This window comes from Corticium candelabrum, chromosome 13 (assembly GCF_963422355.1).
Source record: "Corticium candelabrum chromosome 13, ooCorCand1.1, whole genome shotgun sequence".
Taxonomy (NCBI): Eukaryota; Metazoa; Porifera; class Homoscleromorpha; order Homosclerophorida; family Plakinidae; genus Corticium; species Corticium candelabrum.
In genome coordinates, this window is record NC_085097.1 from 847,744 (window position 1) to 863,263 (window position 15,520).

The following is a 15,520-nucleotide window of genomic DNA, read 5'->3' on the forward strand; positions in this document are numbered from 1 at the left end:
ACCTGAACACTGCGCTGAATTTCAGTAGCAAATTTGGAGAAATTCTGATCTCCAGAGGGCCAAAAGACCTCGCATTTGTTTAAATTGATATGAAGACCAAAGGAGGGACCCTTTGATAACAAGACATCCAAGAGACAAGCAACTGAAGCCCGCTGGCCAAGGAAAGAGCCATCATCCGAATACTATAACTTCAGCTTCAAATCTGGCAATGGACCCAGGTCATCCATAAACTCCATAAAAACGAGGGAGAATAGTAGGGGATCAAGGGGATCCCCTTGTTGCACTCCTGCAGATGACTTGATCCAAGAATTCCCAAAAAAATGCAACATGCCTTCACAATGGTAATACCACGAGGACCATCCAAATGAGGCTGGGAACTCTTTACGTAGACGACTCAACAAGAAGCTTGAGAGCATTTGTTAAAGGCATTTGTCATATCAATTTTCAGGCAACACAAGTTGGGATCAGATCCATATCGAGCAATACAAGCTGACAGTGTGTGCACAGCAGCGTCTAAACCTCCTGGGACAATGACACCAACCTGGCCATAAGACAAAAACGTGTCAGGTAAGTCCTCTTTCACAGCAGGACAGCACAGACGGCTGACAAGTCGACGTAGGACCTCACCGACAGCTATAGGGTGGACACTACCATGCTTCTTCAATAGAGCAGTGAGACGTGCTCCACATAACCAAGGGGCTATCCTAGGGTCAGCACGACCAGACAAAAGAAAATTTGCCAAACAGGTCAAGTTGTTCAAACACTGCTTGGCTGAAGGATTTGTAGTACCAAGAATAGCATCAAACAAATGCTGAGAATTCAGTTGAGAAGCACCAGGGCTGGATGCACGAGGAAAAGCTTGAAGTGAAGCCAGAACTGAATCCATACTGACAGATAGTGAAGAGGGATATCACCAGAAACAGTTGGCAGACATACTCAGGGTGGTGTTGATAGATTTCTTCAAGAACCTTGCTGTCATGAGGGCTGACTGTACCCAGAGAGCCAAGGCACAGCATGGCATCTCTGTAACGACCTTCTCTGGCATAAGCAAGCGCCCATTTTTGATTAATGTGATCTACAGGCGAAGACTTGCAATTAGAAGACTGTTTACAATCAGCATCCAGTCTAGCCTCAAACCAAAGAGACTGAATATCACCAGAAGTCCATCGTTCTAGACGGGATAATAACAAGGATTTGACAACAACACGTTTCTTCCGTCCACCTCTTGTTGGGCATCTCAAAACAGCTTTAGGCAACGTGTGAAGACGAGCATAGCCCCATAAACCATGATATGTGGCATTCCTGAATTCTGTGGCAAGAACTTTCGCAAGAACAGGACGAACCGAGCGTGGAATATGGCCAATAGTCTTGACTTGTAGCAGAGAAACCTCTTGCATCAAAGACTCAAACAAGACAGCCTCCAGGTGAACGGGACACACAAGGCTGCATGCTGCCTTGATTGCTTCAGGAACTGGGTCTTCAAAATGGCTGATCTGATTAGTGAAAGGACAAGATGAGGAACCTGAGAAGGCACCAGACGCTGATTCACCAGCTACAGAATGAGGTGAAGTAACGTCTGTAGGCGCGCTAGCCAGATCATGGGTGGACGCCATTCTGGAGAGCCAGGAAGACAGAATAGGATCTACCATCAAACCACCACATCTAGGGCGACCAGGGCCTTGAGACCGACGACAGACTTTCCAATGGGCAGAATAGGCGAAGCCACATTCAGAACAGAGACGCCGTTTGTGAGCAGACAAAAAGGATGCAGATGGGAAACGAGAGCAAGAGACGTGTTCCAACTTGATATGTTGCCAAAGGGAGTTGCTGTTGGCGTACGAACAATGGCATAAGGGGCAAGAGCAACTCTCCAACTCTGACTCACAGGTGAGTGCAGAATGGACATCACGACGCTGGCAGCTAACTGTACCCCTATCCGCATCATCATCATCACTGTCAACTTAACCAACTTGCTGGACATATTGCTAGAAGCCAAGAAAACGAAGGAAACCGCAGACCAAATTCAAGAGATGGGCGCCGCCATTGCAAGGTCCTGTATATGTACGAGATATATATCCCGGGATATATCCTGGGATATATATATATATATATCCCGGATGTATGGCTGGCATTGTCGCGAGAATTGTTGTAGCCGTCGATTGCCGAAGGAACAAGAGAAAAAGAGGTCGTCATCTTTTCAGACTGTGTCATTGTGGCTTTTGCCACTGACTGTCTGCGTCAGTCCTTACTCTGGTGATGGGACCCCATTTGAGAAATAAATTCATTGGCTTTATTGTTGTGTGGACAACTGCCAATTTGTTGTATTCCTATTGTCTGTATTTTGTTTGTTTGTTGGAGTATACAGGTCAACAGGAACATGGAGTTTGCTGCATCAGCACCCTACTTCCAGCGCTCTGCGTGTTCCTGTTTACATTTGTATTGTTTCAACGGCTTTGGCTGTTTGTGACGACTCTACGTATTTCTTGCTGCCTCATTTGTCATCGAGCAGGACAGTTGGTCGAGTTCCTGAAGCTTGCCACTTCAACACGTACTCAGCGCTCTTTGCAGGTTTCTTTGCTCATCTGGTTTGCTTCTTCTGATTTCTCTTTCTTGGATTCTTTGTTTTTACCTCTGGTCATTGCAGTCTTATGGAATATTGGATGTTGCCGCACTTTCACCCCTTCTTCGGCACTCTTCAATTTTTTCATCTTCTGCATTGTTCATGTTCAACCATTCTTCTTTTCTTGTGATGTGGAGACTTCTTTCTGTCTTTGTGGCAAATGTTGCAGTTGGGCAAGATCCTGAAGTTTGTCGCATAATAACTCTTCTTCCCGCACTCTTCAGGTCTTCTTCCTTCGTCATTCACTTGCTATTTAGTTTCTGGTATATACTTCTTCATCCTCATGTCGTTTGTAGCAGATGAACCCAGACTGGATTCTGGAGCATGCCGCACTTCAACCTTATTTCAGCGCTCTTCAGGCCTCTTTGTTTAGCTGCTGTACTATTCTATAACTCTTATCTGCTATATTGTGCTCTTTTTAGTTGTTTCTTTTTGTCTTGTACGTGGACAGCACACTAGCTTGTATTTTGGATGTACGTAGAGTAGCTTAGCTGCTCTAACAATACAAAAGATATATAATGGTATATATATATATATATATATATATATATATATATATATATATATATATATATATATATGGAAAGTTGAGTGCTGGCATATCTCCGTAGCTGGTAGGAGCTCCCCTGACCGCCCTCCACAAGAAAACGGGTGGTTACCAGCCAATAGCAGTGGGGGAAGTTATCCGTCGTTTGGCTAGCAGGCTTTGTTGTGCGGCTGGAAAATCTCGCTTTCCAGATTTATTGCTGCCATATGGTCAAGTGGGTGTTGGAACCAAGGGAGGATTGGAAGCTGCAATTCATGCATTGCGTACTGTCTTCAAGGAGGAAGGTCACAAAGATGATCTATGCCGTTCAAGTAGACTTGCAAAATGCGTTTCATGAATATGACCGTTCATTGTTCTTGGAGCATGCCAAGGAAGATTTGCCTGATATATTTCCCTATGTGCAGTGGTGTTACACAGCTGTAGGAGAATTAAGATTTGGTCAACATCGGATTTTGTCAGCAGCTGGAGTGCAGCAAGGTAACCCTCTGGGTCCTCTTCTTTTCTCGTTTGTAGTCCTTCAGTTCTTAGATGCAATTGGTCCAATTGATGTACTTGCCCTTTACATTTAGTATCATGATGACGGTACCTTTGTTGGGACCAGAGAGGCTGTTTCCTCATTCTTGAATTCATTGATTAACAACGGACTGTCTTTGGCTTAAAACTCAACCTGAAGAACTGTGAAATCTGTTGGCCGTCAGGTGATCAATCATTTCCCAAATTTCCATCATATCCGCCACATGGGTATTGAAGATACCGGAGTTGAGCTGTTTGTGTCACCCGTCTGTGGAACATATGATTTTTACAGTGCTGTTGTAGGCAAAAGAGTTGACAGTGTGCTTGAAAATCAGAGTCTTGTGCCAGAATTGAACAACCCCCAAGTCGAGCTTCATCTACTTTGTAGTTGCCTCCGCCTCTGCAAGATCAACAATCTTCTCAGAACAGTTGCTCTGGGCACACCTGATCACCACTGAACACGCTTTGACATCGGGACACGACGTTCTCTAGAAGTTATAACTAAGACTTTTCCTGATGCCTCTTGGCAGCAAGCTACTCTACCAATGCGCATGAGGGGTCTGGGGTTGAGACAGGCAGCTACAACTTTGGCCGCGCCTTTCCTTGGTATCCTTCTAGTTCAGAACAAGAAGTTGCCTACACATGTGTTAGTTCCAGCGTCACCAATGTCTTGTCGAATCACCTTGTATGCCGATATTCATCCCAGGTGAATAAAACGCCCTTGTCCGCTATAGACCGGTTCTGGCTGGTTATGACGTGGACGGTTATCCTAATAACTCGTCTGGTGAGTCCCAACATGTATTACAGAGGCAGCTGGATGACGCATTCCTTTCCACCCTTAACACAAGCAGTCTTTCGAGACAAGGCGCATCTCAACAGAGAGTCTTCAGTTCATGCTGCAGCTAGCATGGTTACTGGCCATTCCAAATGTAAAGTTAGGCTTATCCATGGCTCTGCATGAATTACAGTTGCTCTGAAGCTATGGCTTGGAATTCTGATTGCTTTGGTGACCATCTTCTTGGATGTGGTCATGGTTCTTTACGTTCTAAACGCATGAGGCACCGAGGGACATCATATATCACGCATTACTGGTGGATAATGAAGGCGCTCAGCTTGAGCAACATTGTGGTCCAGACACCAATAGCCACCCTGGAGATATCTTTATCCAGACTCTGATGATGGACGACCAAATTATTTTGATGTTTTATGAGAAACACCATGCAGCCGGCGTACGTTGCTAAATCTGCCACTTCTGCTGGAGCTGCAATGGCTGGTGAAGAAGAGAAAGACCATTGACACGACAGCGAAGTCAATGCCGGTGGAGTCGTTTGGTTTGTGGATGCCTTCTGGTCTTGCCACTTTGAAGGTTATCGCGTCCAAGACCACGGCAAACAGCAGAATAACTTTTAGTAGGGCAGTCAGTAACTTACTGCAACAGCTTTCAGTTTGCTTATTTCAGTTTAATGCACATAAGATTTGCACTAGTTTACGATTTGACACTGAGTTTGACTTTTGGGATTTGCCAACTTTGGCAGGGGACAGGTAGTTGTTCTCTGCAATAAGAACATATTAATAGGTAATGTACAAGTTGAAGAAAACAAGAAAGATGAAGATGAAGATAAGCTAGTATATATTGATGAGTATAGCAGAAGTACCATATAGATATTTGTTTAGGTAGGCATGAAAGTAGAAGTGTTAGATGCCGAAAGCAATAAAAAGAAGAGACACGGCACCCTTGCAAGGGCTGAAAGCAATAAAGGTTGCATTTTTAAATGAGGAAATATGGTATTAGCTGCAATGAGCTATCACCAAGGCACTCTTTGGTAATTAGGGTCACTTGTTGAAAACTATCAAGATTCAACGAGAGTGCAATATTTGCATGGAAACAGACTTGATTCTTGACATAGAATGTAACGTTGACTAAGAATTTGATGTGAAATTAATAATTGTAATTTTGTGTTAGTGGCTTCTCCAGTCACCAAAGGCAACTGCCTACACTGGCTGCATTGGTTAGCTAGGTTTTCGTTTGTTCACATGGTGTTTCTTTGATTTTGCTTTGATGCAGGCAATGATGTGTTTGGTAGAAAGCTGTCAGAGAGAGCAACCAGTGATGGTGTTACTGTTAATTACATGATTGACCAAGACACTGCAACTGGTACATGTGCTGTTCTCATCACAGGCAAAGACAGGTAAGGGGAGTAAAAACATTCAGATACATACTAGCTGTTGAGTTATTTTAGTGTGGCTTACATCACCAAGAAAAGTAGTACATTTGTGATGTAGTGGTTTTCCTAATATTTATTCAATTTCAAAGGTGTTGCCGTTTGTTATTTACTATCAAGGCTTCTAGTTTTAGAAAATTCAAGATATTGCTAGGCAAATATGTGTCACATTGTGACATTTGTTGTAGTTACGGTTGCATGGCATGGCAACACAATTGAAACTTATAACTTTCAGACGCAGACAGACACGCAGGCAGACTCTAGAAAAGTATCTGTTACACAATTAGCCAATATCATGTGTACATTGATATTAAAGTAATTGAGCTACACGTGCACATGACGTTGCAGATCATTAGTTGCCAACTTATCAGCTGCCAACTGCTACAAGAAAGAACACATTATACAAACAAGTAACTGGGCTTTTGTGGAACGTGCACAAGTCATCTATATAGCTGTAAATTTATATACATTTCTGGTGTGATAGTATATTTATTATGATCATTGGAGTTTAGGGCTTTTTCCTTACTGTTTCAACTGATACTATCTTGGAAGTTGGCCAGCACTGTGCAGTGAAGCAGAAGACATTTTGCATGAATCTGTCTGCTCCTTTCCTCTGCGAGTTCTTCAAGGAGCAAATGATGGAAGCTCTGCCTTATGTTGACATTCTTTTTGGAAATGAAACTGTAAGGACCACACATTTTAGTCATAGTTTCTTGCAGTAGGTTGATTTGTTGCATTGTTGTTTGGAAGGAGGCTGCAACATTCTCTCGGATACATGAATTTAAGGTCAGTGCCAGTTAACAAGTTTGTTCTTGATTGTCTACAAGCAAGGAAGCATGGAGCACTTGTGGTGGTGTTATACTATAGCATACTTTTCTTAATGTGTTGTTTTGTTTGCTTTAATAAATCAGTCTTGTTTGTGTATCTCCCTGCTTGTCTGTTCATTGGTTGGTCTACCTATTACCAATTTATGGAATTCACAAGTTGTCTTTTGTACAGTGTGTCTGCAATTTGTGTACTTGTGTCTTCAAAGCGTTTGCAGTGTAATTGTTCTATTTTCGTTATTGTGCACAGACAGAAGATATTTCAGACATTGCAGTAAAGATTTCTGCTTTACCTAAAGCCAGTTCTCATTGCTCAAGGACAGTTGTTATTACTCAAGGAAAGGATCCAGTTATAGTTGCTCAAGGTCTAAGCAGTTGGACTCTTGACAGTAATTTTCTTATTTTTAAAGCATTATAATTTTGCATATCACATAGATGGACAAATCAATAAATTCCCAATTGTACCACTGGACAGTGATAGCATACTTGATACAAATGGAGCTGGAGATGCGTTTGCAGGAGGTTGGAGCTGTGTTTTCAACTTTACATTTGCTTAAAAGTTTATATGCTTTCTTGCAGGCTTCCTCAGTCAACTGGTGCAGGGAAAGCCAATACCTGAGTGTGTCAGATGTGGCACTTATGCAGCAAGCATTGTGATTCAACATTCTGGCTGCACGTTTCCACCCACACAAGACTATTCTTGATGGGAGCATTAGTATATAGTGCTAGTTTCAATTTGCAGTACAATTGTGATTGTACTTGTGTTACTAATCTGTTATGGTGTCAAAGTGGAGGATAACGGTTGTATTGATAATTCAGTATTACATTACATGTAACATACTTGCTCCATTTGTTTTTCACTAGTACCTACTGTTACTCAAATCCAGTATGACAAATGGTACCATATATAATCAGACTAGATATCTTCCAGTCATTCTTAACCCCAAGTGACAAAAGCGGAAAGGGGCAGAAAAGCTAACAGGTAAAGAGTCTCATAAGAGACCATTCATTTGTGCAACAGTACATTATGTAGCTCAGTTGATGTAAGTTTATACTATTGTAAAGTGTGGTAGCACAGACTTCCTGTTGAGCAACGGACCTAATTGTGAGAATAATTATTCATTATTTTATACATTTGGCATTAAAATTTAGTATTCCACAACAACAAGCATTTTGAATTCCAATTGTAGTGTCTAGACCCTTATATGACACGTACGCACTGATTCAGACACGGAAGATCTATTACTCACAGAACACTGAACGCAACACAGACTACGCGGACTAAACACAGACTAACAAAGATGTATTGTCTCGTAGCTAATCTAATTAGTATACTATATCCCACTCCTCCCCCTTTATGATTGTCTGTACCCTGCAGGTGGTTTTCTGTTTTCACAGAGAGGGTATTGTCTCTCTTCAGTAACTGTTGTAGACGGTGGTATCTGGTGAGACTGCTGAGACATTGGTGTAGCCTCGGTGATGTTGTCTCGTGCACTGTTATTATCTTTAGAGGATCCTGATGATGTGCTTGTGGATGCATTTGCAGATTGATCTTGTCCTTTTCGCTTGCTGTTGCCATTGTCTTGGTTCATTGTGCGTACAGATATATCTCCTGTAGGTTCCCATGTGTACTCTGGAAAACTTCTTCCATCACGCTCTCTCAACTGGTCTGTGTTTAGTCAGCATATTACTCTCTCCCATGGCTTCTGAGGATAAATCCAAGGGTGTGGAGGATCAATCCGAGCCGGTTTGTTTTGCAGACTTTGACAAGCTTCACACTGCTTCACTACTTCCTTGATCTCTTTATCAAGGCTTAGCCACCATACATAGCTGCGGGCCAATGATTTCATTCGACTCATTCCTTAGTGCCCTTCGTGTAACTCAGACAGAATCAACGATCTCAACTTGCTTGGAATGATGACACGGTTTGCCCATAGTAAGCAATCGTTCTCAATCGAAAGCTTGCTCGCTCGTCTCCTGTATTGCTCTATGACTGGTTCGCCATTGGGTCCCCAACCACATTTTGTATACTGATAAACTCTCCTTAGGATTTGATCTCTCTGCGTTTCTTTTGCAATCTCTGCTGCAGTGACCGGTAATGCGTCACAGTAATCCACATTAAACGTCTGTTCATTTGGGTCAATGACTTCTACTGGGATGGGCAATCTGGATAGCAAATCAGCTTCCTTATTCTCAACGCCTGGCTTATACTGGATTTCATAACCATATGCACTCAAAATACGAGCCCAGCGCTGCAAACGTGTTGCTGCCAAGGTTGGGACTCCAACATGTGGTCCTAAGATCCGTAGTAATAAGGATGGTCAGTCACTAAAGTGAACTGTCTTCCAATTAAATATTTGTGAAACTGTCTCACCCCAAAGATAAGAGCCAGTGCCTCTTTCTCCAACTGTGCATATTTTCCTTCCGCTTGAGACAGAGTTCTAGACGTGAAAGCTATCGGTCTTTCTGTTCCATCTGCCATGACATGTGATAGGCAAGCTCCAACTCCTGCTAGTGATGCATCGCAGCATAGAATGACAGGCTTCTTTAAGTCGTAGTGTACTAAGAAATCAGACTGCAACAGCTTCTGTTTCGCTTCCAAAAATGCTTTCATCTGTCTTGTTCCCCAAGACCACTGTCTCTGCTTCTGCAACAAGTCATACAATGGTCCAATACTGAACTCAGATTACGCAGAAACTTCCTATAGTAACTGAGAAGACCCAAAAATGCCTTCAATTCAGTAACATTGGTTGGTGGTGGTGCATCTCGAATTGCTGCCACCTTGCTCTCTGACAGTTGGATGCCTCTGCTGCTGATAACATGGCCCAAATATTCAACTTGTGACTTGTTGAATTCACATTTCTCTTGTTTGAGCTTTAGACCCGCTTTGCCAATTTCTGTAAAACTGCCATGAGTCTCTCATCATGCTGTGATTCATTCTCTCCTACGACTAAGATATCATCCATGTAGCATACTGTTCCGGCAACTCCTGCCAAAATCCTATCCATTTCTCTCTGCCAGATGCTGGGTGCTGTGCTGATCCCAAACGGCATTCGAGTGTAAGTGAACAGCCCCTTACTGGTATTCACGGTCAGATATTCTTGGCTGTCCAGCTCCACTTGCAACTGTTGGTAAGCATGTTTCATATCCAGCCTTGAAAATATGGCTCCTCCTGCTAGTGTGGCAAAAAGATCGTCCGAGTTAGACATAGGGTATGGATTGCTCTCTAAATAAGGATTACTTGTCACCTTGTAATCTCCACACAGATGCACAGTCCCATCTGCCTTCTGGACCACTACTATGGGCACAGCCCACTGACTGCTTTCCACAGGTCTCAGTATGTCCTTGTTTTGCAACCGTGACAGCCCACTGTCCACTTTCTCTTGTAACATGTACGGTACAGGACGGGGTCTATAGAACTTCGGTTGAGCTCCCTCCTTCAGTGTTATCCTGACTTGACTTCCCTCCAAGGTACCGACTCCTGGACCAAATAGTGCAGGAAACCGCTCAACTAGATTAAGACGATTCTCTCCCTGGACTTGAAACAATGAGCCCCAATCCTTGTGAATCACCTGCAACCAGCTCCTTCCAAGAATTTCAGGCTTGTTGCTAACATCAACAACAACTATTTTTAGCACAGCAAACTGATTGCCATACCTCAATGGAACATCTGCTTCTCCTCATACTTCTAACGACTCGCCACAGTACGTTTGCAGATGCACAGAACTCGATGATAACTGCACATGACTTAATGAGCTCTGGTAGACTCCTGTTGGTATCACTGTTACTGTCGCTCCCGTATCCACCTCCATATCGATGTCACTTCCCGTTATGTTCATTGTTACAATCACTCCGCCTTTGCTTGTGAGCAAAAACAATACACTCTCTTCCTCTTGATCAATCTGATGAGTACTGCAGGGTTTTCCCTTCTGCTTAGAAGGCGTGGCTGATGGCACGTCTGCTGCCTTTGTGCTCTCGTCTCTCCTTTTCTTGCGGCACATTCTGGCAATGTGACCTATTCCTTTGCAGTGATGGCAGGATTAGGTTTTGAACCTGCAGTTCGCTGGATGATGACCAGTACCTCCGTAACGATAACATTCCTTGAGGTCTTGTGAAGGCCACTTCCTCTGAAAAGAACCATCTGTCGCTTCCTTTCTCACGGCATGTGTGGTCTCTGATTGCTGCATAATTGGCCTCCTTGACCACTACGTTACAAACGCGTCTCCTGAGTCGCTGTCTCAAAAGCTTGAGCCATCTCTAAAGCTCTTGCGAGGGTTAGGTCAGCCTCCGCTAGTAAGTATCTTGTTGCAATGCCTCCGAAAACAGACCGCAGACGAGCTGATCGTGGAGAGCTGTACTCAAAGAATCACCAAACTGACAATCCTTTGCTAACCTGCGTAATTCTGACTGGTACACTGCAATCGACTCTCCTTCCCTTTGTTGTCGCTTGTAAAAACGATAGCGCTCTGCGATCACGACTATGCGTGGTTGATAGTGCTTCTGTAGCGCGTCGAGCAATTCGTCCAGACTCAGGTCTTGCGGCTTTTGTGGATGGACTAGGGTCTTCAACAAATTGTACTTTGTAGCTCTGATAAATGTAAGAAAAACGGCCTTGCCCTTGTCCCCGTCCGTTGAAATGTCATTTGCTACACAGTAGAGTAGAAACCTCTCTTTGCAGTCTTCAACACTGTCGATTCCTGGTCGAAAATCACTAATCTTCCCATGTCTACCCGTTGCCATATCCTCGTCGCCAATTGACACGTACACACTGATTGAGACACGAAAGATCTATTACTTACAGAACACTGAACGTAGACTACGTGGACTAAACACAGACTAACAAAGATGCATTGTCTCACAACATATGCAGCTAATCTAATTAGTATACTATATCACACCAATGATGACTGCAACAGAAATTCTAACAACACTAACCTGACCTTTCATGGGGAGACTTGCATGGCGAGTTATTCAAACAACAAGTTGAACTAGCCTACCAAGATGTAGTTCACTGGCGAAAGAACTTATTTTATGTACCATACCGTGCGGCTGGTCAACAGTTTGTCTTGGAATTAAGTCAATGGTTTCAATCATATGCTGATAAATCTGCCATAGAGCCTATAGCTATCAAGCAGCAATGGTCATGCCTCATTTGTTGCTGCAGAAGCCTCATCGCAATTCTAAGACAAAAGACCATACTTCTTGCTTGTCACGTCGTCTTTCTGAATGGAAGGGTGGAAACATTGCAAATTTACTGACAGAAGCTAAATCTCTTCAAGAGCATTTACATAGACAATCAAGTCACCAGAGAAAAAATTTGAAGTCCGTGTCAGGTAAATTTGCTGAAGCTATGAAAAGAGGCTTCTGAATGAAGAAAACAGTGCAGGACTCATCTCTTGATGATGATGTGTCCAATGGGTCTAAAAAACAGTTCGTGAAGATTTGAAAGAAAAACGTCCATCTCCATTACCAGTATGAGGATGCCCTAATACAAGAGTTCTGCTGCTATAGGCCAGTTCACAGTATTGACGCTGACGCTAGAACAGGATTCATTTCTATTCCAGCGTCAACATCAAAGGATGCCCCTGTGTCAAGGATGTGTCTTTGATGTGGAGGCTCAGCATTACTGTGAACCGGGCTTATGTCACAAACCCAGCCAATTCTGTTTGACGGCAACGATGGAAAACTTTTGGCAACAATGGAAAACTTTTGGCAACATGGCCTTATGCACACAACAGGTGCTGCAGGTGGGTGCAGGACAGTTAGTCACGGAAATTTAGTCGCCATACATTCGTCGCCAGGTAAACATTGAACAACGTGTCCATACATACCCGTCAAATTTAAGTAATAAAATACATGATATAGTGTGATTAGTGTCAACACTTATGTCTTCAAAGACTACTAAAACAGTAAAAGTACAGTAGAAAACTTAATCAGGAGCTGTGGTCAGATGAGAACTTGTCAAAATCATACATGTGCTGTCTTTAGAGTTTACCACGGTATTGGGAATGATTGCCATTATCACGAATAGACGAGCAGAAATGACACAACCGACAGCAACAAAGGCATCTAAACACTCCTTGTGCAATTAATGCCTTCCTACTGGTGTTCTTTGACATGATTATTAAAATAGTAGGTGTAAGTGTCAACACGTATGTCTTTGAAAACCGAGATAACAGTTGACAGGTATTTGATGATGACACAATAATTTTGAGAAGTGTGTGTTTAATTACTACGTCTTGACACTTATGTCTTTGTGTGTTAAACAATAATTGCCTCCTTTGCAATTATGGTAAATGTAAGCACTTGTCGACTAAATTTCTGTGACTAAGTGACCTAGGCCTGCTGCAAGTCCTTCAAGTTTAGATGCAGCTCAGTGGAGGCACTTATGCACGAATTTTCGTAAATTTTCATCAACATTATGCAACGCTTTAGCACTTTCATGCACAGCATAGCAACAGAATTTGTTGACCGACAGTCAGGAGGATTATCGGAAAATCTATTTTAGCGCATAAACCTGAAGTCCTAACAGCCACTGGAGCAGCTCAACTATGCACAGGTCGGGTTGACGGCTGTGAAGCATCTGTCCATGCATTGAACTCATTGTATGCCAACTCTAACACTGAAGGTGTCCTTTTGCATGGAAGACGCATCCAATGCATTTAACAGCTTGAACTGTCAGGTTGTTTTGAAAAACATAGCGGTAACCTATCCACCACTTTACCCTGTATTAAGCCAACACTTACCAAACACCTTGCCAGCTATTTGTCGGCGGTGAACTTGCTGTCTTAAGAAGGCACTACCCAAGGAGACCCGTTGGCCAAGGCTACGTATGCCTTGGCCACTGTTTCGCTGATTGATAAAATACCATCGCTGAACAGTTATCAAGTCTGGTTTGCTGTTGATGCAGCTGCGGGTGGGAACTTGTCGTCTCTCAAATAATGGTGGACACTAATCTTGTCAACATTGATCCCAAATTTGATTACTTTCCCAACGCCAGTAAATCCCGGTTAGTTGTTAAAGCAGAACACTCAGAAGAAGTTACAAAGATATTTGCTCATAGCCAAATCAATGTTACCAAATCAATAAGAAACTATTTAGGAGCACCTATGGGCGATCTAGAATATTCAATTCCTCTAACAAGGGCAAAGTGACAAACTGGATAGCAGAATAGAACAATTAGCTTACATTGCAAAGTCCTAACCTCACGCGGTGTATTCTGTTTTGATACATGACCTGCAAGGAAAGTAAACTTGCTCAGGAAGTTCAGTAAGCTCAGTAAGAAATATCAGTACAAGAATTCATAAGACAGCAAACAGCCTCAGATTCCTTTGCAAGATCCGGCCTTTGGTATCGAAAATCAATCAAACAATCTACAAACTATTAAAGAATATTCAAGGCAGCTATCATACGAACACTTCTTTATGGCAGTGAGGCTTGGACCCCTCTGTCGATCTCAGCACATCAAGAGACTGCAGGGTTTAGCATGCAGTGCTTCCGAATCATCTTGGGCATATCAGTAAGAGAGAGAAACAGAGAAATACCACTGTCCGGGCTAAGACCAGTCAGTATTGAAACTGTTGAAACAACTATTATTAAGAGAAGGCTGATGTGACTAGGTCATGTAGCCAGGATGGAGCCACACAGTATTCCAAGACAACTGTCGGCTTGAAAGTTTGAAGAAGTATGCGCTTGCAGGCGTTCAGAAGTTGAGATGGGTTGATGTTGTGATGAGGGATTGGAAGAAGAGTTAGCTTAACCAAAATACATGCACATTGCCCAAGATCAAAACAAGTGGAAATCCTTAAAGGAGGCTGTAGCTACAGAGTTGAATGAAAAAGCTGAGAAATGGAGAAGATGAAAAGACTAGGAAGGGGAGTAGAGGAAGCAGTTAACAGATCAGACCGACCTATAATTCACACGGCCTGTTTGCAGCTTTGCAGCTCACAAGGTAAGTATTGTCAACCACCACAACGACAGAAATATGGAGCAGCAACCCAAGATGTCCTCACTTGCTGGCACAGTAGTGTCACCAAACCTTGAACGTGTAAGGTTATAGCAATTACGTCAAGTTCACCCATCGAAATCCCAACAGACCCAAGAGATCATATTGGACAATAATAAACACCTACCACCCAACTAGTGTAGATGACCTGATCAAGATGATGTGGCCTGCACCACTTACAATTACACAAGTGAAAGCAAAACATGGATGGATGGATGTTGTGCTGTGGTGTAGTGTGTGTGTGTGTGTGTGTGTGTGTGTGTGTGTGTGTGTGTGTGTGTGTGTGTGTGTGTGTGTGTGTGTGTGTGTGTGTGTGTGTGTGTGTGTGTGTGTGTGTGTGTGTGTGTGTGTGTGTGTGTGTGTGTGTGTGTGTGTGTGTGTGTGTGTGTGTGTGTGGTGTGTGTGTGCCTCCAAAACGGCAAGTTACAGATCCACCAAATTTGTGTACGCCAATCGGATCGAGGTAGACATTGAAGGTGTCGCTGTCTTCCAGAGTTTTTTAATTAAAACGCCACGATTTCTTGCTGATAAAACCCAACTCCTCTAGCTCTCAACTTTCTCTAAACGACACATCAGATCTCCACCAAATCTGAAATGCCAATTCCTGACCTCGACGGTACACAGGAAGTATGTCGTTACCCACCAACCATGAGGATAAAAGCAAAATTTTAAGTATGTTGGGTCCCTAAAAGTACGGCTAATGTTTTTTTCGCTTGTATAGGAGCGTCGAATAACTGCCACATTCGCTACACTTGTTCAACGAAATGGCACCAACATCTTCGAAGTGAC

At 43.0% G+C, this 15,520-nt stretch overlaps 2 protein-coding genes across 2 annotated transcripts; one reads left to right on the forward strand and one right to left on the reverse strand.

Moving 5' to 3' along the window:
- Nucleotides 1-4,566: 4,566 nt before the first annotated feature.
- Nucleotides 4,567-7,569, forward strand: LOC134188704 (uncharacterized). Its single transcript, XM_062656875.1, has 9 exons — nt 4,567-5,439; nt 5,644-5,689; nt 5,746-5,869; nt 6,251-6,356; nt 6,415-6,585; nt 6,653-6,688; nt 6,977-7,091; nt 7,162-7,248; nt 7,306-7,569. The coding sequence occupies exons 1-9, from the start codon at nt 5,380-5,382 to the stop codon at nt 7,428-7,430; spliced, it is 870 nt and encodes a 289-aa protein (XP_062512859.1). The 5' UTR covers nt 4,567-5,379; the 3' UTR covers nt 7,431-7,569.
- Nucleotides 7,570-7,957: 388 nt separating this feature from the next.
- On the reverse strand, nt 7,958-11,512 carry LOC134189130 (uncharacterized protein K02A2.6-like). The gene has a single exon (XM_062657366.1). It carries the CDS (start codon nt 10,116-10,118, stop codon nt 9,603-9,605), a length of 516 nt encoding a protein of 171 aa, XP_062513350.1. The 5' UTR covers nt 10,119-11,512; the 3' UTR covers nt 7,958-9,602.
- Nucleotides 11,513-15,520: the final 4,008 nt, after the last annotated feature.

What these genes read in the sequence shown, in the direction of transcription:
- LOC134188704 (XM_062656875.1), top strand. Translation starts at nt 5,380, where the DNA reads ATGCCGAAAGCAATAAAAAGAAGAGACACGGCACCCTTGCAAGGGCTG. An exon ending in CTCATCACAGGCAAAGACAG is followed by an intron (nt 5,870 to 6,250) that starts GTAAGGGGAGTA and finishes ATGACGTTGCAG; the next exon opens with ATCATTAGTTGCCAACTTAT. An exon ending in TTCTTTTTGGAAATGAAACT is followed by an intron (nt 6,586 to 6,652) that starts GTAAGGACCACA and finishes GTTGTTTGGAAG; the next exon opens with GAGGCTGCAACATTCTCTCG.
- LOC134189130 (XM_062657366.1), bottom strand. Translation starts at nt 10,118, where the DNA reads ATGTTACAAGAGAAAGTGGACAGTGGGCTGTCACGGTTGCAAAACAAG.